This window comes from Eptesicus fuscus, chromosome 2 (genome assembly GCF_027574615.1).
Source record: "Eptesicus fuscus isolate TK198812 chromosome 2, DD_ASM_mEF_20220401, whole genome shotgun sequence".
Classification (NCBI taxonomy): Eukaryota; Metazoa; Chordata; class Mammalia; order Chiroptera; family Vespertilionidae; genus Eptesicus; species Eptesicus fuscus.
The window spans coordinates 92,445,191-92,467,586 of record NC_072474.1 but is presented as its reverse complement, the minus strand read 5'-3'; the positions used below and the strand labels follow the sequence as shown (position 1 = coordinate 92,467,586).

The window sequence follows — 22,396 nt, the reverse complement described above, 5'->3', positions numbered from 1 at the left end:
GGCCGGCCCGAGGCGCAGGCAAGCCTCGGATGGCGGCTGCCCAACCACCCAGGGCTGCCTGAGGCTTGCGCTGCCGGCAGTGGCAGCAGCAGAGGTGTGATGAGGTGTCACGTTCCCCTGATGGCCGGGTTGCCTCACACCCCTGAGGGCTCCCAGACTGTGAGAGGGGGCAGGCCGGGCTGAAGGACCCCCCCCTCCAGTGTATGAATTTTCAAGCACCAGGCCTCTAGTTTCTAAATAACACTTACCTACTAACATTGAGCAAGAAGAAGTGGTTTAAAAAACATGGGTAACCCAGCCCACCTCTTAAAGACATAACCAAGGCAATGTAACCTAACTTACACTGACATCCCCGGGGGCAGAGGTGAGGCTCTTCCTGCCTCGTAGGACAACTGAACTCGGAGCGTCTGGCCTCTCCTCCTCTGCATCACAGGATAAGCTGCTCTTGAAACCTCCCTGAGGCCAGGCCCCTCCCTGTCTTTGAAAGGAAGCCATGAACGTAATTAGCTGCACCCGCTAGTGCTTTGACAAATCCAGAGCTAACACCCACTAAGCATTTGCCGCGTCCCCATCACTGTGCCAGTTACTGTACACACACACAGGCACACGTACCATGCTATGTGGTCCTTAGGATCCGCATTTCACAGATGACGGGAACCGAGGCTCAGAGCTTAAATAATTCAGTCAACTGGAGTTTGAATCATTTTTTTTTTCTTCCTGAACATGTAGCGTTTGGCCTCACTTTAAAGAGTTGGACTGGGCTGAAAACCTCATCAGTGAAATCCGCTCACAACGTACCCTTAAGGAAACACAACCCCATCTCCTTGTACATGTTTACAATGATCTTCACCTTGGCTCCCGCCTTAACAAACAAACTTGGAGGGCAGGAACCAGGGAAGGATCCGGTGTCTTACACCCTCCCATCAAGGCTAAACATTTTCAATGCTGAGCAAACATCATCAGGTATTTTCCTTGTAAAATGAATCAATTCGTGTTGGGCATCCACTCCCATGCCACAGCTCTGCCAAGCAAGTGAAGGGCAGGTGTGTTCACTTAATCTACCCCCTCGTTCCCCTCAAAGCACCTGGCCCAGCGGCCGCCCTTCGGCACCCCGTTACGGAAGCTCAGGCACAACTAGGCACAACCGTGCTCCCGGGAGGGTTCTCCCACCAGCAGTCAGAGGACGCCTCCCCTTTCTTGTACAGACCATTTCTCAAGTCTGGTTCCAGCAAGAATGCTTGTTCTTTGACCGATGGATGCCTAACCATTTTCCTTTCTGGCGTAGAACTTGCAACTGAACCAAGGCAGGGGCAACCCGAGGCAGAGCTCTAGAGAGGATCACCCGTTCCGATAACCCAGATGCCCAAGGATGGGACCAGGGGAGCCACCTCGCTGCTGTCTGGGATTTTCACCCGCGTTGACAATGTTCTTACCCCGTTTCCACAAGGCAGTAACTAACCACCCTATAGTGCAGCCCTAAAAGCTCCGAGGTCCTCAGGTACGCTGAGAGTTGCCGAAGATTAAGTAAACAGTTGACCCCGGAACAAACAGTTGACCCGGAGGTCTTCAGCAGGGGTTAGGGGCACCAACCATCCGAGCAGTGGAAAAGCCACACGTAAGTTCAGTCGGCACTCACACACTCCGATTCCCAACTGCAGTTAGAGAATACAGCCGACCCTTGAATGACATGGGTTTGAACTACTTGGGTCCAATTCATGAACCCAAGCAGTTCCAGCCTGCGTCGTTTCAGGGCTCAGCTGTGATTCAAGCGTTCAGTGCCTTTAATGCAGCCCAGGTGCCGAACGGTGGCATCCACGCGGCGTCTGTGATAACGGCCGCTTTTTAGATAGAATATGAATATGAAAATCAGAACTTCCAGTCAGCCTGGAGGACAAAAAAATTCACCACACACCTGAGTGAGAAGCACCTCGGTCAATCACACATTTTCAGAATTTCAGAAAAAGACGCATTGAATGGAGATTGGATATGACCCGATGTTTCAACGTGTTAAAAAGTTCAGCCACCCTAAGCCCCCCGAGTTCTGGTCATAGTGACTCAGCGATCTGAAGGTGGTGACTCAGGCTGTGCAGCTGCTCCCCCACGCAAGCTGCTCCCCCACACAACCCTTCTACAAAGTACCAGGGGGAGGCGTGGGGAACGAATGGCCCAGACCCCACCGAATGGAGTGGAGGATTAAAACAGAATGCAGAGCAGGGGGGAAGGGAAGTGAGGGTTCAGGGAGCCTGGTGCGTGGGGAACGTCGCTGGATGAGGATGAGCAGGAGGAGAAACACGCAGAAACCGAAGGCAGGATCCAGAACTGACCAAAGGCTTGAGGTACCGAAACCGGGAGGGGAAGTAGCGTGGAGGGCTTCCGCGGTGGGGACAGCAATCAGCTGTCGTTTTTCACATTTCTGAAGGAAGTCTACCGTCATTGCACGCTCAGTGAAGTGCAGCAGCAGGTGTGGAGCCACACCGGGGCCCCGGTGAGGGGACGGGCGGCCCAGCCCCCGGACACTCACCGGCCGTCGTCGCGGCCCACGCCCCACACGCGGATGCTCACGATGGGCTGCGAGTGGAGCACCGTGCGGTCCATGGGGTCCACCAGGCTGAGCGTGTCGTTCTCCAGGATCAGGTACATGTCCTTCCCCTGCAGCCAGAGAGAGCACGTTAGCCTCCTCCCGAAGCGCACACGCCCTCGCCAGGTCTGCGGCTGCCTAGGGTGTCCTTTCAACGAGCAAAAGCAGCCACCCCGTGGTCTCGAATTTGTTCTCCTAAAGGGAGAGACACCCTCTCCCGAGTAAAGAGTTCATAAATCTTGCATACTGCCTCACATCCCAATTTCTCTCTCCCTCTCCAAGTCCTCTGGAAAGTGTCCCTGGCCTGCTTTCTCGCCGGCTCTAATTTTTCATTATTTACATTTCTGAATCTTCAAGGAAAAGGTGGGTTCCCTGGAGAATCTGGCCCCTCACCAACTCCATGCCTGGCGTCCTCACACAACCATGCTCTCCCCATTCCTTCCCCCTGGCCAGACCCCAGCAGGCCCCTCAACGGCCTCTCAGAGCCACAACGATGTCCGTCTCTTCTCACCTCTCACGCCACTTCATGCCTGTGTGCTGTGGCTGGCAATTAACCTGCTCCAGGTCTGACACAGCCCGTGATGCCCTTAGCTACAGGGTGCTGTGCAGACACCGCCGCAGGGAGAGGTCGCGGCTCCTTCTCTCCCACATCACCACTCAGGTTTTGGGCTTCGGCCTCCTGTCCCCCCACAGAGGTTGGCCCTTTCAGGGCGGGAATGCTAACTATTCAACTTTATTCCCCCTGAAATTCCTGGAGCATACTTTTAAGAAATGATTCAACTCTGCTGTACAACTGAAAGACTGTGCCTCCTGAAGGTCACGGCCACCCCTGGTGCTGTGACCCTGAAGCTAGGGAGGCCTGGCTGGGAGAATGGTGAGGCTTCCTGATGGGTCTTCAAGTCCCAGAGCAGGATAGCTGCGTTACCCTGAGGCCTGGCACTTGAGGAGGATGTTTTAGGTCCCTGTCCAAGGTTCTCAGAGTGAATACAAGCGCCACTGCTTACGTGGCAGACATGGGTTTTCGGTGCCTCTGCTGGCCAACGTGTAAGCTGAGGGTCTACGTCTGCGATCCAGGATGATCTGAAATCTCCCCAAAGGGCAGGGAAGCCGTTTCCAGAAGAGAGCCCTGGCAGAAAGCACAGCCTGCGCAGGACTGCAGAGCCGGAGCGACCGGCTGCCCGCTACCTCAGGTCCACGGCACCCCCAATGTCCTTGCTGGGGAACTGCAGCTCTTTCAGCTTGTGTGGGGGAGGGAGAGGAAGGGTAGGGCCCATGTGTCTGTGGCCACTTCAAGGTCACAGCTGTGTCCAGACCTTGGGCAAAGGGCCAATCCTTAATTAACTAGTTTGCAGATTAACCATGACTGCGGTGTGGGTCCTGGAGATTCAGTTGCCCCGTATCTCACGGACGCTGGTCAGTAGCTGAGCAACAGTTCACAGAGCAAGAAGAGAGCCAAGCTGCCGACACCGTACACTGTCCTTCAGCTAAGGGCTGCGCTCCTTGCCTCCAGACCGCACCGCAGTGCCCAGGAGCTGCATGATCGCCGCGACCTGGGAACCGGAGAGCAGAGCAGGTCCCAGGTCCCCCTGGGCCACCAGCGATGTGCTCTGAGATAACAGGGTCGCTAAGGATTTTTGGTGCCTTCCTCTCAGCCAGACCCACGGTGGATGGCTCCCAGGACAGCTCCTACAGGTAGCAACCCCTTCTGTGCAGCTGCTTCACGGCAAACACTGTGCAGGGACTAACAGACGGAGGGGCTCGTTGTGGCTGACATCACCACCTGACATGCCGAACACGCCTTTCAGGATGTGGCCCACAGTGAGGCCAGGTCCCCTCAGGAGCTGGGAGATGCACCTTCTTTGGGCTGGTTCAGCTTATTAAACACCTCGGCTGGGCCTCCTAAAGCCAACAGGTTCTGCTCACTGGGAGGGACCGAGCGGGACTCGTGTGGCAATTCTATCCGAGACGCTCCGGGCATGCTGGCTGGCTGGTCTCAGAGCACGGCAGGAACTGGTTTTTCATATTTCGCATGATTTCTATGGATATCTCATATTATTTTCCTTTCTGAAATTGTCTCAACTAATATTTCAAAGTGGAATAACTTTGTTCAAAGTGAGAAAGAATAGATAGGTATCAATTTCAAAACTCATGTATAAAGTTGATTTTCAGATTGTAAATAAAGAATATGGTAGAAAGGAAAATTTTTCCAACTTTTAGAGCAGCTGCATTGACATTTCTGTGTGTATGTGTGGGGGCCACATTCCCCTCTGAGGACATACTTTGAGAGGGCCCTGGGTCGTCTTCTTATATCCTGGCACGCCCAATTGTGCACGCAGATCCAAGGGGTTTTCTGGGCCCTGAAGTCCACAGTGGACTCCTGGGGACTCAGGGATCTCAGGCTAGACCCCGTCACTGAGGCGTGGAGAATGTTCTCTCCCAGGGCCCCGTCCTCCCTGGGACCGGACACTGCTGACGGGTGCCTCCTGCCTACATCACCTGCCTCTGTGGGGAAATGCACCTGCTACACCCCCGTCGCCCCTCAGGTCCACATCCCCACAGGGCTCCGGCTTCCGCGAAGCACAGCGGGATGGAACCAATCCTGCCGTTCATTGTCGCCACGCGCTACTTACCTCTCCCCAAATGCCGACCGTGTCCCGGATGTCATTTTTGCAGTAAGAGAGCTGCCTGATGCAGTTGTTGACGGCAACACTGCTTTTCCCGGGGGCGAGGTCCTCCTCTGCCATTTCTACCCATCCCAGGGAGCGCACAGCAAAACACTAGAAGACAGAGTCAGGAACGTGAGATTCCTCACAGGTCACAGGTCACAGGTCACTACCCGTCAATCTGCCATAAAAGCCTCCGCAAGGTATGCCTAATGAGCCTTTAGTTGCTATATCATGTTCAATATCTCATCCCTATTTTTTTTTGGGGGGGGGGGGGTTAAATTTATTTTATTGATTTTTTTACAGAGGAAGGGAGAGGGATAGAGAGCTAGAAACATCGATGAGAGAGAAACATCGATCAGCTGCCTCCTGCACACCCCCTACAGGGGATGTGCCTGCAACCAAGGTACATGCCCTTGACCGGAATCGAACCTGGGACCCTTGAGTCCGCAGGCTGACGCTCTATCCACTGAGCCAAACCAGTTTCGGCTCATCCCTATTTTTTTTAAATTTAATTGATTGGGGTGACATTGGGCAACATGAACATATAGGTTGAGGAGTGGGTTTCTGTGCCACAGGAGCTGTATACTGCACCACGTGCCCACCACCCAAAGTCAAACCTTCTCGTCACCATGTATTAGGACCCCCCTCTCCCCATCCCTATTGTGGGAAAATTACACTGTGACTTTTTTTGCTATTAGGAAGTGTAGTGATAAATATCCCCTTGCCCAACTTTCTGTGTGCGTGCTCAGATTTTTTTCTTAGAATAGATAACGAGAAGTGGAATTACAGGGCCAACGGACATAAAAACTTCTAAGCTCATTTATCTACTAGAAGGCAGTGTTTTTAATCGTAAGAAGTGCAACCCCCATGAGCTCTGTTAGTTGTTAGCACCTAGAAAAAGACAATGGGAGAGAGAATGAATCAAGTCCGTGTTAAGCACTTTAATAACAACGAGGCCAAATGTACCCTCTGATGCCCAGGAGTGAAGGGAAGAGGTGCTTCCGTGACCGCGGTCTCGGCTCCTGCCGCTTGTTAGGAGCAGCACATCCCGCGAAGCCCGCAGAATGGCCGGCTCGTGAGACTCCTTACAGCGCAAGTTCATTTATTCTTTTATCATTTAGAGATATTTTGAGATGACGCTCCTTGTCTTTTAAAAGTTCAGTTATTCAATTAAAATAATATAAAAAGCATCGTATGCATATCGCAACACGTAAAAAGTCCGAAGACGTATAAAGAAAGAAGTCCCCGGGACCCGTGTGGGCTGCAGCATCTGCTTTGCTGATCATCACCAGGCGGGCCGGGTGGCTGGACTGGGTCCCTCACCTGACCCTGCAGCCCGGGGCCCCTTATCCCCCTCGGAGGGCTGGGTCCCTCCAGAGCTTGCATCAGTGGAAGAGACCACCCTCCCGGGACAGGAGGGCCATCTTGTAAAGTTTCCCAAAGCGAATGTCACAATAAAATGAGGAAATGCGGCTAATTGTCCCAAAGGGACCCCTCCAGCCCAGTTCAACCTTCCCCGTCTCAGCCTCACAGCCCAGACTCCTTCCAGAGTTGTTAATCATAGTATCTCAGGGGACACACACACACACACACAAACACACACACACACACACACAATTACCAAAGGCAACCTACTTAAGCCCAGTACATGAGGATCCTCCCACCCTACAGAAGTACTGAGGTACCTGTGTGACCACCCTGAGCAGAACCGCTGCCACAGGCTGATGGTGACTAAGGGCCCTTTACAAATGCACCAAAAAGAAGGTTGCCCTTGGGATGACTGCAAAAGCTCCGCAGGGCCCTGTGTCCTGGTTCAGAGAGAGGAGCAGACAGGCCTCAAGTCAGGAGTCAGGCTGTGCCCTGTTTCTGTGTCCTGGGGAGAGGTCTGAGAGATGCCCTCACATTCCCTCTGGGAGCGCGACTGCTCGATGTCATTACAGTTTTTTTTTTTTTTAAAAAAATATGTCTTTATTAATTCCAAGGAGAGGAAGGGAGAGGAGAGAGCAATAGAAACACCAATGATGATAGAGAATCATTGACTGGCTGCCTCCTGCATGCCCCTACCGGGGATCCAGCCCACAACCCGGGCATGTGTCCTTGACCGGAATTGAACCCGGGGCCCTCCAGTCCGCAGGCCAACGCTCTATCCACTGAGCCAAACCAGCTAGGGCTCAATGCAGTTTTGAGTGTGTGGCTCTAGAGTAGGGATCGTCTGGATTCAAATCTTAGCTCTTAGATGTACTGGTACTGTGATTGTGGGAAAGTAATATACAAAGTCCCATTTTTTCCCCCCATTTCTAAAAATAGAAATAACAATTGTTCCCTCTCAGGGTTCTCACTAGGAGATAACAATGTAATATAGCAAGAGAACCAGCATGTAGAAAACACTCAATGAACATGTGTTGAGTGTGAAAGAGCAAATGAATACAGTGCCACATAAATCTTAACTAGGGCCATCAAAGGGGAGATTGACGGGAGCAGAACATTTGTACTTAGGGTGACCATACATTTCATTTGTCCCAAGATGGCTCTGGCTCATGTCTGTTGTTGTGGCAAAATCATTAAGAGCAGCTCCCAGTTTGAATAATAAATTATTACAGTCACTTTAGTCAAAATTCCAGCCACTCAGCCTCTGGTATGGAAATAGGCTTGGACAGGATACTGAGATGTGCCCAACTGGAAATGGGGTTCAAAATCAACAGAAGCTGCTATGAGTAGAGTATCTTGGTGATCCTGGGTTTGAATCCTAAGAAACCAGTATTAATGTGGAATGTCCTTAAAACTAGAAGCCAGGAACATACTTTTCCACTTTCTCTAATTGCCTACTACAAAATCCTACAGACTATGAAAACCCAAAAGAATTTATTAACAACTAGTGGCCTGGTGCACGAAATTCGTGCACATTAACCCTTTGCACTCGCTTGCTTTTTTCTCGATTCCTTTATTCTAATGCTAACCGTGTCGAGTCACATTCGACATCTGAGTGCAAAAGGTTAAAAAGGAATTAATTAGAGGAAATATTTTAATATTGCTATTTGCTCTTTCTCTAAAATAGAAGTGTCAGAGATGAAAGAAATTAGTAAAATGTATATGAAAATCTTCCTCCTGTCAGAGTCTGGGGCACGTTACGGGACCCAGAGTCAAGTCCCCGCCCACCTGCATGCGCTTCGAAATCGTGCGAGACCCAGACCTGGCTGGCCCCACCCCCCATCAAGCCCCACTGGGCGGGGGGCGCAACCTCAGGTCCTCCGGCCTGGGGCAAAGGGCATGGACTGAGGTCCCCCTGTCAAGCCTCACCGGGTAGAGGGGTGTGGTCTGAGGTCCCCCGGCCCGGCACTGGGACTGGGGGCATGGCTGAGGTCCCCTGTCCTGGCGCCGGGGCAGGGGGCACAGCCTGAGGTCCCAGTCAAGCCCTGCTGGGCAGGGGCGCAGCCTCAGTTCCCCTGCCCCGGCCTGGCATCATGCAGCCTCAGGTCCCTGCTGATTGCTCATTACGGCTCCTTACAGGAACCCTGCCTCTGCTGTGGGCGCAGCCATCTTGTGATGGTGTGAGGGTCAATTTACATATTACCTCTTTATTATATAGGATAAGTAAGGTAAAAAAACAAAAATACTGGCTGCTTTTTGTCCCTTGAGTCCAAGAACACCTGGATTTAAAACTAAACCAGCTCACTAAAAAAAAATCAGGGGTATTTTTCTTGCCTAAGAAATGCAAATGGCTAACTAATCCGACCACAGCACATTAAGTATATTGTTTTGTCATGCTGATAAAGAGAAAACAAGAGCCCTAAATATATTATTATAAAGTTTTTATTTTAAGTCGTTTTCCTTGTACAATCCTGCTCTTGCAGTTTAGTTTCTGATTTGAAAAGCGTCACCACCAGAGCAAAAGAAAACTGGGTGCATGGGGAATAACAGCTCCACCAGGGAGTGTGCTCAGCTTCCTCCCAAGGATGGAGCAGCAAAGAGCAACCTGTGCTGTTTGGTGCTGCCCCCATGTGGCCTGGAAGGTTTATAACCACCATCACTTTTCCTTTGGGTGGGGCGTATGTGTGTGTGTGTGTGTGTGTGTGTGTGTGTGTGTGTGTATTTAATGGTTTCCATACTAATCAGCTCTGGGAAGACTCATTTCAGAGTATGGGAAGAGTTCAAAATATTTAATAAACCTGCCTTTAAAAATGCTTTTTCAATTTTTGAATAAAGCTCAATAGTTGTACTTTGATTGATGCTCGTTCATCAATAGCTCTTAAACAAAAGAGCAAAAATGAGTAATGGTTTAGAGCAGTGGTCGGCAACTCATTAGTCAACAGAGCCAAATATCAACAGTACAATGATTGAAATTTCTTTTGAGAGCCAAATTTTTAAATTTAAACTTCTTCTAACGCCACTTCTTCAAAATAGACTCGCCCAGGCCATGGTATTTTGTGGAAGAGCCACACTCAAGGGGCCAAAGAGCCGCATGTGGCTCGCGAGCCGCAGTTTGCCGACCACGGGTTTAGAGAATGCACTGTGCCATCAGATGAATCTGGATTTAGTCATAACCTTGCTATTCTGGGCAAGTCACTTCAGGTTTCTAAGTCTCAGTTTCTTCATCTGTAAAATGGGACTAAAAATAGTACCTATGCTTTACAGTACCACTGTGAGGCCTAAATGAGATAAAATGCCGGTAAAGTGCTTAGTATACTGCCTGGCATATAGTAAGAACTCAATAATGTTTATTATTATTATTATTATTGATACATTTAACACTTTTCTATGTGTGAATTTTAAAGATTTTTCTAGTTTAACTGATTTTAGCCAAGCTAACACATGGAGTGGAGGGGAGGTACAGCAGATCATGGTATGTGTGAGCACACTACCTAGAGGGCTTTGTTAAAATGCAGAAAACTAGGCCCGCCCCCATGGTTTCTGATTCAGTGGGTGAGGGTAGGGCTCGAGAGTCTGCCATGTGCACACTGTCCACCAGGCGGCGCCAACACACTTCCTTTTTTCCTTCCTTCCTTCCCCCTCCTTTTTCCTTCCCTCCCCAACCCCCAACACCAGGTAACAGATCACTGAAGGTAAGGAATCTCCATGGAGACGGGGAAATACAGCTGCAATCAACTGAGGCCTGTGCTCTGTCCACCACACTGCTGTTCGCACTGTGTTCTGTGATGGCCTAGTGTTGTTAGGCTCGGGGACAACCTGAGGGCGGGGCCGAGGGTCAGCCCAGTGTGGGGCTGGGGCCCCGGGGCCTCCTCAGCTAGAGTGCTGCTCCTTCTCTCGCACCAAAGGCTTCCTGCTGTTCAAGCACGGCCAGTGCTCCCAGCAATGACAAATCCTCTACAATGCCTGGCCCACTGTCACTCTTCCCTACCATGCTGAGTAGGGTGAATTGTCACCACATTATTAACAATGTAAGTTTAAAAATAAAAACCAGAATGTCCATTTATTAATTTCCAGAGAGAAACATATGTCTAACGGAATGCTTGGGTTGGCTCACAGGAGGATTTGTTCTCGAGAGAAAATCCACTCCCGTTTCTAGTGACCAGCCCACTGCAGGCTGCTGCGTGAAGATGCAGGCAGAGAAGCCCACTTCCGCATCCCGACGGCCAGGACCCTTGGAGATTCATGGCCAGTGTGACAGACAGGCCTCTGGGTTGTGATTTAGTGCGAACACAGGTAACTGTGTTAGTCATGTCCTGCCCAGGAGGCAGGTTGCTCTTCTGAGGCCTATTTTTATCAATAGAAGAGCTGAGTGGAGGGGGGTTTAACCAAGAGACTTAGCTCAATGTTTCAAATGTCCCAGCACAAATTATGTGCATATGCATACTTAAACCCAAACTTGCAGGCATATCACACTGCACATGTTCACGTGATCGTCACCATCCTACCTAGCAGTGACCATTTTCCGAGAATTTTACATATTCTGTGCTGAGTATTTCCTATACAAAATTAAGAGCCTACACCTGCTGGGGAAAGCATGAAGGATGGCACCGACAATCATGGACCGTTTTCCAAACACTACATGCTTCACGACACGTAGCGCATGTTCCCCAGCCCTACAAAGTATGAGCTACATTTGCTATTTTCTTTCTTTCTTTAAAAAAAAATATATTTTATTGATTTCAGAGAGGAAAGGAGAGGGAGAGAGAGATAGAAACATCAATGATGAGAGAGATTCATTGACTGGCTGCCTCCTGCATGTCCCCTACTGGGGATCGAGCCCTCAACCCAGGCATGTGCCCTTGACCGGAATCGAACCTGAGACCCTTCAGTCCGCAGGCCGACGCTCTATCCACTGAGCCAAACCAGCTAGGGCTACATTTGCTATTTTCTATACGAGAAACCGATGCTCAGAGAACTTGGTGAACCGCCCAGGGTCCCACAGTAAGTACGCAGCAGCTAGAGCTCCAGCAGAGGCTTAGTCCTGAGGGTAGATCATTATCCTGGTTTCAGAGAAGAAACCAGCTCAGTGAAGTTCAGTGCAGGGACCCCCTGAGGACCAGCTGGATGCCCAGCCTAGTCCCGATCCCACTGCCCTTCCTTCTACCTTAGTTGTCCTATAAACAGGAACCTCCATCCAAAGGAGGCTCTGTGAGACCAGGCCTGTTCTGTGGCCCTCTGATCGCCCACTACTCAGAGGGCCCGGCACATACTTCATGCTTCGTAACATTAGTGTCAAATGAAGACACGTGAGCTGGAGACAGACCGAGGTCTGGTGGCAAGAGGGGACCAGATCTGGTTAGGAGCCCTGGACCACTACTTCCTGGCCGTGCCCTTGCCAAGTTAATTGTCACCAGTTTTGCATCCTTGGAGGGATACCCCTGCCCTTGCAGGTAGGTGCTGCGAGGATTCAAGGGGTGTGTGCCGAACCCTGGCAGGGAGCCTGGCACAGCCATTTCCACTATAGCCCAAGGCCCAAGGCAGCTCAGAGTCACCACGAAGCATCTCTAAGAAAGGATCTGACAGTCACCACAGGAACTTCTCCTGGTGGGACAGTGAACACGTGTCACAAAAGCAGCAGAAGTTCCTGCTGGAGACACTCGGATGCCCACAAAAGCCGGGTCTGTGGCAGCAAACACCGGATTCCCAGCCCACACTCTCAGAGCTTGAGCGAGAGCCAGCGCAAGGCCAGGCCAAGAAGCGAGGCTGGCCGGGACCCGCCTCTATTCCTGCAGAGGAGCAGCAGATGTCCCCACTGCTGGGAAACCATCCTTCCTCCCAGAAGCTGTGAACGGTGTTTTAGTCTTCCCTACGGGAGTCCTGGAAGAAACTGGAGGCGAGTTCTCGGGTCCACACCGCTGACTTACACCGCAGGGTCTGTGTCTGCTGCTGAAAGCTGAGAAATGCTATCTGCAGAGTCAGCATAGAGTGAAACCACAGTGACTACCCGAGCTTTGCATGGAAAGCGGGCCACACTATTTTGCTGGGGGAAGCGAGGTGGCCAGGTGAGCTCTAGGGGAGATGCTGGTTCAGAGAGAGGAGCAGAGAGGCCTCAAGTCAGGAGTCAGGCTGTGCCCCCTGGGCTGGGGCTGGGGCCCGAGGCAGCAGGGAACAGCCAGAGCGGGGACACTGGAGAGACGGGGTTTTACACAGCCCACTCTCCACTGGAGACAAGTCTACTTGTAATACGGGAATTGCAATACTCAAATAAACAAGGGTATCATTCTCATCAGCAGCTAGCCATAAGTATGCTCTCAGGCGGAGTCTGAGGCAATTCAGGACTAATCGACCCTCTGCTCTAAAATGGGCCCAACAGATGTCTCCACTAAGAATGATGCCACTCGGGTCCTGAATAAAGCCCTTCCTCTGAACAGCTCCAGTGCAAATACAGTCAGTCCCCATCATCTGTAGACTCACCTGCTCACTGAAACGTATTTGTCCCCCACAACAAACACTCCTGGCACTCTTGTGGTCACTCATGGACATGTAGAGTGGCAAAAACGTGAGCTGCGTGATACGCACGTCCCCACTGAGGTTGAACAAGGCAACTCGCTGCCTTCTTATCTCAGCTCTCCTATTGCAGAGAAGTGTCCTTTCCGTGGTCTATTAGCGCCTTGTTTTTTTGCATTTGTGTGCTTTTTGTTGGTGACTTCGCTGTTTAAAATGCACCCCCCAAGCACAGTGCTGAAGTGCTGTCTAGCGTTCCTAAGTGGGAGAGGGCTGGGGTGTACTTTATGGAGAAAATACGTCACGTGAGCTTTGCTCAGGCGTTGAGTCACAGAGCTGTTGGCTGTCAGTTCCGTGTGAGTGAACCAACAATCCGCGTTCAGCAAGGCGTCTTTAAACAGAATCACACATAAAACAAGGTTATGCATGGATGGGTTGATGAAAACGTAGTGACAGGAGGCTCGCCGGAACCTAACCTTGCACTTCCCCTGGGGAAATGGCTCAGGATTTGCTAATTTATTGTGGCTGCGCCTTCAGAGAAGGACTACAAATAGCGAGAAATGGCTGCATCTGCCCTTCACCCCAGGAGAGGGGTAGTGAAGGTGAATTGAACGACTCTCACGCTTCCTAGATCTTGGTGAAGGAGGGTGTAGGTGGGACAAGGAACCAGGAACCCTGGGTTCTTGTCCTGGTGCTGCTACTAACTGGTGACTTTCAGGACGTCACCTGATTTATCTAGGCCTCACGTTCCTCATCTGGCAAAAGAGAGAGGAGAGAGAGGGAGTTCAAGAGGGAGAAGGGTTTGGGCTAAAAGACTGCTCAGGACTTCTCCAACACGAAAGTACCCCTCAGACGTTGTGTCCCTTCTTGACCCCATTGCCACTCACTGGGCTCCGGGCTGATCCCCCCTCCTCCAGGCGGCTTACCTGGGCTCTCCCCCTCATCTACCTGGTCCCTCCCTCACCTCTTCCTCAATGTCACCTCTCAGGAGGCCTTCCCTGACTATTAAACCTGCCTCCCGGGACCATCTAGCTCTCTTCCCTGATTTATTTTCCTCCATGGCAAGGATTTTCACCTGAGGCACTTATACTCCACTTGTTTTGCTGTTTCTCTCTCGACACTGGAATGAAATTACCTGAAAGCAGGACCCGGCCTGCAGCGCCCCAGCCCCAGGCAGAGAACCTGCCGTCAGGGTGAAAGGAGCCCACACGTGTGAAGTCAGGTGTGAGCGGTCCGGTAAAAGTTAGCTCCCATCACCGGCATCATCGGACTGATTGCATTTTTATTGCTGGTTTAGAAGAAGGGTTTCGTTGCACTACTCACCAATAAACCCGCAGACGTTTTTACAAGGTGTCTGAGATGAACTCCGTGAGCTCATCAAGTGCAAAGGCCTACGAAACCTCAATTAAAAGCATTGCTGTTACCAACCCAGAGAGATCATTCACGCTGTTCTAGGTCCCATCTGAGCTGATTCCTAGACTTTGCACCACAGTCATGGGGAAAGGCATTAACCACAGCGGAGACCCACGGCACACAAGGCCCTGGGGACGCTAGCGTCCGACCACCTCATTTCACAAACGAGTACCAAGTCCTGAGAGCATTTCCCAGAGCGGCCGCTAGTAAAAACGAGGCCTGCCTTGTGCCGGGGGGAGTGGGCGCGATGGGGCCTCGAGAGCGTGGACGCCACCGTTAAAGGATCCGCGAGTAACGACCACCTCCTGCAATGGTCCCTGACCAGCCGGTACTTACTGTGAGTGCAAAGAAGAAGTGAGTAGGAATAGATGCTCCTGCAAGACGTTTATGGCAATCCAAGGAAAAAGAAGAATTTTAAGTAGTTGTTTTAGAGAATGTGCTTTACACGAGGTGCACTGAATTCTTAGGGGAGGAATGCATGTGCACAGCTCTGATATTAAAAAGGACATTTTCAGCAATCGGTTAGAATAAAGGCTGAAAGCCTGATCCCAGAGATGACGAGGTGTCTGAGGAATAGACATATCTCGGGCTTTATCTGAAGACAGACAGACCAAGAGAGACCTCTCGCGGCTTCGGCTCACAGGCGGGCACGAAGCAGTGCTGCCGACGACAAACCTATTTTAGAAACATGTCAAGTTCCTCAGGCAGCGATTTTCCACTTTGTTCCTCACCTGGAGGCTGGCAGCTCTTACCGTTTAGCTGAGCTGAGCTCCTCAAAATGCAAGATGGGTTTCTGTTAGGATGAAACAGCTTTAGCCCACTTTTAACTTACACGGTTGGCTTCTGTTCCAAGTAGGCGAGGTACCTGTGTCTCCAATATACTCACGCTTTAACTTGTGCATGTGTGGACACAAGGAAAGATGGATCGAGGGAGCCTTAAGGAAGCCCAGTGGCTGACCAACCCTGGTGATCACACAAAAGGACTGAGGAGAGGAGGGACCCAGAATGTTGGAAGGCAATGGATTCCCAAGATTCCAAGAGACGTGACTGCAGATTGGATCCTGCCACAAAGCCTTGAGGTGGTAATGGGACACCAGGAAGTAAGCCGCTTGCGGAGGCAAGCCTGGACAGACGGGGCCCAGAGAGAAGCCCTGGGTGAGGAGAACGAGCTAGGAAGGATCAGAAGGAAGGAGAGGAAAGTTCACATTATCCAGCATACACAGCCGGCAGCCTCAGCACCATGGGTGGGGCTGGGCCACACCGAAGACTATTGCTGGCTCCCTGCACAGACCAGGGCTCCCAGACTGGGACCAGCCGGAACAGCACCTGCTGTTGCCTGGGGCTCGTTACTGCCACCTGCAGTACAACTGGGACTCTGCACCCTGAGCGGACCTGGGCTGGGTCTAGTGATCTGAGCCCATGCTTTCCCTGAACCCCCACGGCAGATCCTCAGTAGCTCATCTCTTAATGCTCTGCTATTCTCTGAAGTAATGCCAGCTCCCCAGTTATCCTCTGAGCCTTGTGTTCAGAGCTGAACTCAAAGCTTTTCTTGTCCTCTGCTTGATCAATGAGGTCCAGCAAGGAGAAGTGACGTGCCCAAGGTCTCCCAGACTCTGAGTGGCAGGTACGGTGAGCATGGGGTCTCCTGATCCTTAACACAATGCCTCTTCCATTACCCACTGCGGCCTCCCTGGGAGTCACTTGAGATCAGAGACCCCTGTAAATAGTATTTTTCAAACCTCGCAATGCCTAGGTGAGTGCCAAGTACATTATCAGCACTTAATATCTGTTGATTATTTTTTTATTCTAATGAGAAGCTACAGAGTATCCAGGGAGCAATCGCCAAAACTAATCAGAGCAACATGAGTCCTATGAATTACAATTTATACATTTATATAATATATAATATATATTACATTATATTATAAAACTACATTATTTTTTTCAGAGAAGAATGAAAAGGGCATCTTGAATTATTATTATTACTATTATTTTTTTAATCCTCACCCAAGGACATTTTTCATTGATTTTTAGAGAGAGGGGAAGGGAGAAAGAGAGAGAGAGAGAGAGAAACATTAATGTGAGAGAGAAACATTAATCAGTTGCCTCCTGCACGTGCCCTGATCAGGGATTAAACTTGCAACCTGGGTATATGCCCTGACTGGGAATCAAACCCATGACCTTTTGGTGTATGGGATGGCACTCCTACCAACTGAGCCACACTGGCCAGAGCTTGAATTATCTGAGTGACTGTGGGGCAAATGCCAGCCAAGTTGTCCTTCTACATAGGGTATGAAGAAAAAGGTGGAGGTTTTGGAATTACGGGGAAAATTTGGAGAATGGTAATAGTGAACTTCTTAAGGAAAATGATGTTTAAACAAGGAACCCTGTACTGAGGGAACTGTGGGCTCTTTATTCCTGGGGCAAAGCTTCCAAAACAGTCTGATGAGTTCATTGTCCCCAGGGAACTTCCCGTTTCAACGAAGATGCCCACGCCAGCGCCACCAGTTTATTCTGTGTTTGGGTTATGATTCTGTCTGCAAAATGCAACCTCGGTGAAACTTACTGCATGGCAGTGATTAGAGCCTCGACCATCCCACTTTTCAAATTTCTTTGGGAAGAAGAATCCTTACCTCTGGAAGGAGAGGGTGGCAGCACGTAAAAGAGGGCGCACAATAATATTCCTTTTTATGTCTTCAGAAAATATCGACTCATTAACAATGCAGTGTGCCTGGTGCTGGCCAGTCCACATCATCTCGTTCCACACAGCGTACCATGCAGCGCATCGGCACCTGCTACAAGGGCACTGAGCACGGCCACGTGTGCCTCTGCAGACTCTCCGTCCTTCTCAGAGAGGTCCCCCGAGAACTCGAGAAGGATGGAATGCAACCCCAAAGGCTGCTGGGGCCACTGGCAAATCTCCCAGCTTCCTGTGCCCACTTCTAACCTCCTGTTAACTTTTTAATAACTTAAGAAAAGGATCTTTGGGAAAATGTTTCCTAGGTGCTACATTATTTAACAACGGTCTTATCTCCTGGACAGTATGAGTTCTCCAATGCAACAGGCCAGAGGCTGCAATCCCTCACTTTTTGGCCATTCTTCCTCTGAAAATCACTGCAAACACTAGGGAGAAGTGGCAATTGACAGTTTCCTACAAAATGGGCAACTTTAAAGTCAATTATTACTTAGATAGAACTTCGGAGTATTTTTTTTTTTTTTTTTAAGCTCGTATGAAGCCTCTGGTGACTAAGGCCCAAATCTTTTCAACCAGGACTCTGGAGGCTGAGGCCAGACTGGGCTTCCCCCCGGGCACCAGGACAGGAAGACGTGTGTTACTGAACAACTTGATCCATTCGATCTATTCACCCACTGACAGAGAGTTAAGTTTCCAATTAAACCGTTAGCGTCATTGCTTCGAGAACTGATCTCAAACGCTTCTTCAACTCGAAGCAACTGAAATCCCACGGATCGCTGCAGGTGGCTGCTTCCTTCTGTGACCCAGTTATGTGGTAACTGCTGTTCTGAAACGGATGACCATGTTCTCTGCCCTATTGTTTTCCTTTGCTTCCCTTCCCAGTGTGATCAGTGTCCTACCGCCTTGCATGTAATTGCTGTTGAATAACAATGTGCTAAGTCAGTGGTCGGCAAACTCGTTAGTCAACAGAGCCAAATATCAAAAGTACAACGATTGAAATTTCTTTTGAGAGCCGAATTTTTTAAACTTCTAACGCCACTTCTTCAACATAGACTCGCCCAGGCCGTGGTATTTTGTGGAAGAGCCACACTCAAGGGGGCCAAAGAGCCGCATGTGGCTCGCGAGCTGCAGTTTGCCGGTCACGGTGCTAAGTGAATGGCTGGCTGAATCCATTGCAGACACGTGTTGAGAGTTGTCACCCTCGGTGTCCGTTTAGAGACTGAAAATACGGAAGCCTGACTACTGAACCGGTCCCCGATGAGCAGCAGAGCCAGGAGGAGAGCGCAGGCTCTGATCTTCGTGGCTTCGCACGTTGATGAGATGTTTAGACAGGAGTCCTTGCAGTGAGGGGACAGTGTGCCTTAGCTAAGACGGCTCAGTCCTGTAGGAGGAACCATCATTTCACTACAAATTCTCTTAACTGCAAAGAAATAAGACATGTCTGCATTTCTCCCGAGATCCTGGTGCTGGAATTAAGTTCTCAGTCAACAGCCCCAAGAGGACAAGACTGGATATCCGTTGGCAATGTTCCAGGCAGCCTGGGAACCCCAGCTTCAGGGTCCCCAAGTCTTGACCAGCTGGCCCTTCCTGGAGGACCCAGCCCTGATAGAGGGATTACCCGCTGCTTCTGCCTGAGGCCGCTCGGCTCGGTGGCCACGCGTGGCCCAGAATTCCCTGCCAGGCTCCCTCGGGGCCGGGCTCCCGCACCTGCTGCTCTGGCATTCTCGGGATGCCCGTCTCTGCTGCGGCTGCTGGCGGCTGCCCACCCCCTCACCTGTTCCCACCGCCTTCCTTCAGGGGCAGAGGGAAGACTGCCTTCCTTCATTAGCCTCTCCAGGCATCTGCCTCCACAGGGCGCAGCTGCCAACCGTTGGGTAACAATGCAGCTTGTTTCAAGAGCGCCCTTCAAAACTCGGGGGCTCACACGGCTGCCAATTCCTCGAATGCTCATTCAGGGGCCAGAAGTTCATAAGGGAAAGGGAGCCGTGGTCCTGCCAGGAGCACAGCGTCACGTTGGGCTGTGTTGGCAAATACAGGGAGGAAAACAGTTGTGCAGACACAGAAGCTGTCCTCTCGCTGGGAGACAAATGATCATCCGGGGCCAATGAGTGGCTCAGTGTCCAAGGGGCTCTGCCCGGTGGAGGCCACGCTGGCCCAGGTCAGGAAGCCACGCTGGGGTTCTGCTCTTCTGAGACCAGCCTGTGCTCTTGGGCAGGTCACGTGGCCTCTCTGCTCGCCTCCCACTCGTCCTCGGGCCTGAATGGGATGGTCCTGACTTTCTCTTTGTGAACGTCAACCTAAACGCCACGCACAGGACGGCCCGCATTCTTCCAGGACGCGGTATGCTCGTCCCTGGCTCTGTGCCTTGGTTTCTTGATGCCACCGTGTCAATAATCATGCTCTCCACTAAAGACATTTTCGTTGAGTGACTGAAAGGTGGGAACGACATTTGTCACAGGTTGCATGTCCCAAAGGTGGCCACCAGAAAGCCTCCCATCCCACGTGCTCTCTGCAAGGTGACCTTGCCGCTTGCCCTCAAGAGGTGGACCCATGTCTCCATGGTCGGTCTGGGCTGTGGCCTCTCTGATCCACAGGAGGGATGTGGTGCTGTGTCCAGGACCAGCCTCGTCTCACCTGGTGGCTTCAGCTTCCTGCTTCCGCATGAGAAGTACACCTGCCCACCCAGAGACCAGCACTGCGAGAAGCCCAGGCCACCTGGGCAGGCCCTGGAGGGTGAGACCCCAAGTGAAGAGAGAGAGAGACCACTGAGAGCACTGAGCTGCCAGCCACATGGGTGAAGAAGCCACCTTGGAAGTGGGTCCTCCAGCCCCAGCCGCCCCCGTGTGGATCAGAGAGGAACTGCACTGCTGAACCCTTCTCTAAGTCCACAGAATCCTGAGCAAAATATGCAGTTGTTTTTGACTATGGTTGGTTTGGTGTCACACAGTATATAGGATTAGATAACAAAAGCAATGTAATCTACAGTACTAGACAAATAAGGATAGGCCTTATCTTAACAGATCTGCTCCTAAAAGCACTTGCTGAACAGGAACACAAATTTACATATAACATTATTTAAAAATCTGCACTTACACTTACAGAAAGGGGGAGAAGTGCTAATTTCTATTGCAATGCAAGTACACTCATCCGCTTAGGCACCATCTCCTGGGAGAGCACATGATTCACCCCTCACAGCCAGGGGAGACGCCCCATTCCTGACATCACAGCTCAGCACGCAGCACAATGCATTGAATTTGCCTGTTTGCTGACTGCCCCTAGAAGCAGGGGACATATCTAGTCCTCTTTGTAATAGGAATAATGATAATGGCTAATGCATAAAGAATGCTTATTATGTCAAAGCACTTGGCATATATCTTATGTTTACAATATCAACTCACTCAATGTTTAGAGTAGCCCTGTGAGGTAGATACTATTATTACCTTCACTACAGATGAGGAAACTGAGGTAGAGAGGCTAAGGAACTTGCCCAAGGCTGGGTAACTTACCCAGATGATAAGGAGCAGAGCCTGGCTTTGAACCCACGCAGTCTGGGTCCAGAGTCCATGCTCTTAACCATTATACCATGCAGCCTCTCCTCTGGCATTAGGCATTCCATAAATGCTGCTGATGCTATTAATGAATCCACCATAGAAATCAACTCCAAACTTCTCACACAGATCAGGGTTTCTGAAGTAAACAAACCTGCGCCACCACATGAATAAAAATCAATTGTAAGAACTATAGGCTGACATAAAATCCCATACAAAGGCTAAGTAATGATAATGAATTTGCTACACAGACCAGAAATAAATCGGAATGAGAAAAGATACTCCCTACCCCTTCCTGTTTACCTATTAGTGCTAATCAAGTCAGCAGCCCCTAATATCATTACTTCCTGAAAATCTATGCGAAGAGGAACCCAGGGAGGCACCGACCAAGCTCACGGATGAATACATTCGAATCGCATGCTCATTCACCATTCACCGCAGCAAGTTCCTCTACCAAACCTCCTGACCAACTGATTCGTATCATCTCCTTCCCCTTTCTCTCCATCTGGGGCAGGTTACAATGAGAGTAAGGAGAAAAGCTGGGCTTTCACCAAATCCAGGGTCTGGATAAAAAAAAAAATCCACAAGCAGCTGAGAACTGGTTGCAAATGGCCACAAAAGAACTGGAAGGTCGGTGTAGACGGACTCTGACCACTTCCCGGCAGAAGAGGCGTGGATACGATGCCTCATTTGCAGGTTTCAAACTACTCAACACGTGGTTTAGTAGACCAGCCGCACCAGCAGCACCTGAGCGCTTAATAGAAACGTAGTTCTGTGTCCTGCCCCAGGGGTCGGGATGTGTCACCATGTACAGAACACCCTGAAAGCAACTGCAAAGGACGAGCCATGTGAGCTTGGTGACGGTGAAAAGAAGGGGGAGTGACTCTCCAGTTCCCTCACTGCACCAGCCTCCAACATCTCTGCTACCTCCACCCAAACTCCCAGGCGGCCAACCTGACCGTCAAGCTCAGGGAAGCAATGACTGGGAGTGGGCGGGCACGGCGTTTTCTTGGACTTTGGCGTGAAATGCATCTGAGTTCGAGCCCCAGTTCCACCAGGTACCAGCTGTGGGAGAACACAGATGATGTCATCTGTAATGTGGGGGGAATAAGCCCAATGCCTTGTGATTGCAGAAAATTGAACGCAGGTAGGTACCTGTGCCAGCCACCTGTCTCCAGCCCAGGAGAATACTCCAGAGCACACTCTCTCTTTCCTTCTCCCGATCTGATGAGAGATCAGGCTGAGCAGTTTCATCGCCAGGTGCCAAGGATCAGAACGGCCGCGTCCCATTTGGAACCTTCAAATCGCTCAGAACCAGAAGTGGCTTCCGAGATGATGACACATTCATTGAACAGATGAAGCCGCGGAAACCCAGAGAATGTAATGCTTGGGATAATACAACCCTCCTTACCCAGCTCCTTTATTATGGATATCAAGACCAGTGAAGTGCGGTTCTAAAACCCCCTCCCTCACAAATACCCTGAGAACGATGCTCTTCACCGGAAGCCGACAATAGGATGGGTGGTCGGAGGCCCAGGAGACCCATGTTTGAATGCCGTCTCCACTACTAACTGTGTGGCCCTAGGGCTTATTTACTCAGATTTTCTGGGGCTCACTTTTCTCA

General features: G+C 50.7%; 1 protein-coding gene across 1 annotated transcript in view; it reads right to left on the bottom strand.

Moving 5' to 3' along the window:
* The window catches only part of APBB2 (amyloid beta precursor protein binding family B member 2), a 339,921-nt gene that overhangs the window by 68,895 nt on the left and 248,630 nt on the right, over positions 1 to 22,396 (bottom strand). The window contains exons 11-12 of the mRNA XM_054729387.1: positions 5,209 to 5,355; positions 2,522 to 2,649 (exon numbers count right to left, since the gene is read on the bottom strand). Coding sequence (XP_054585362.1) covers positions 2,522 to 2,649; positions 5,209 to 5,355 — 275 coding nt within the window. The remainder of the gene's footprint in view (positions 1 to 2,521; positions 2,650 to 5,208; positions 5,356 to 22,396) is intronic.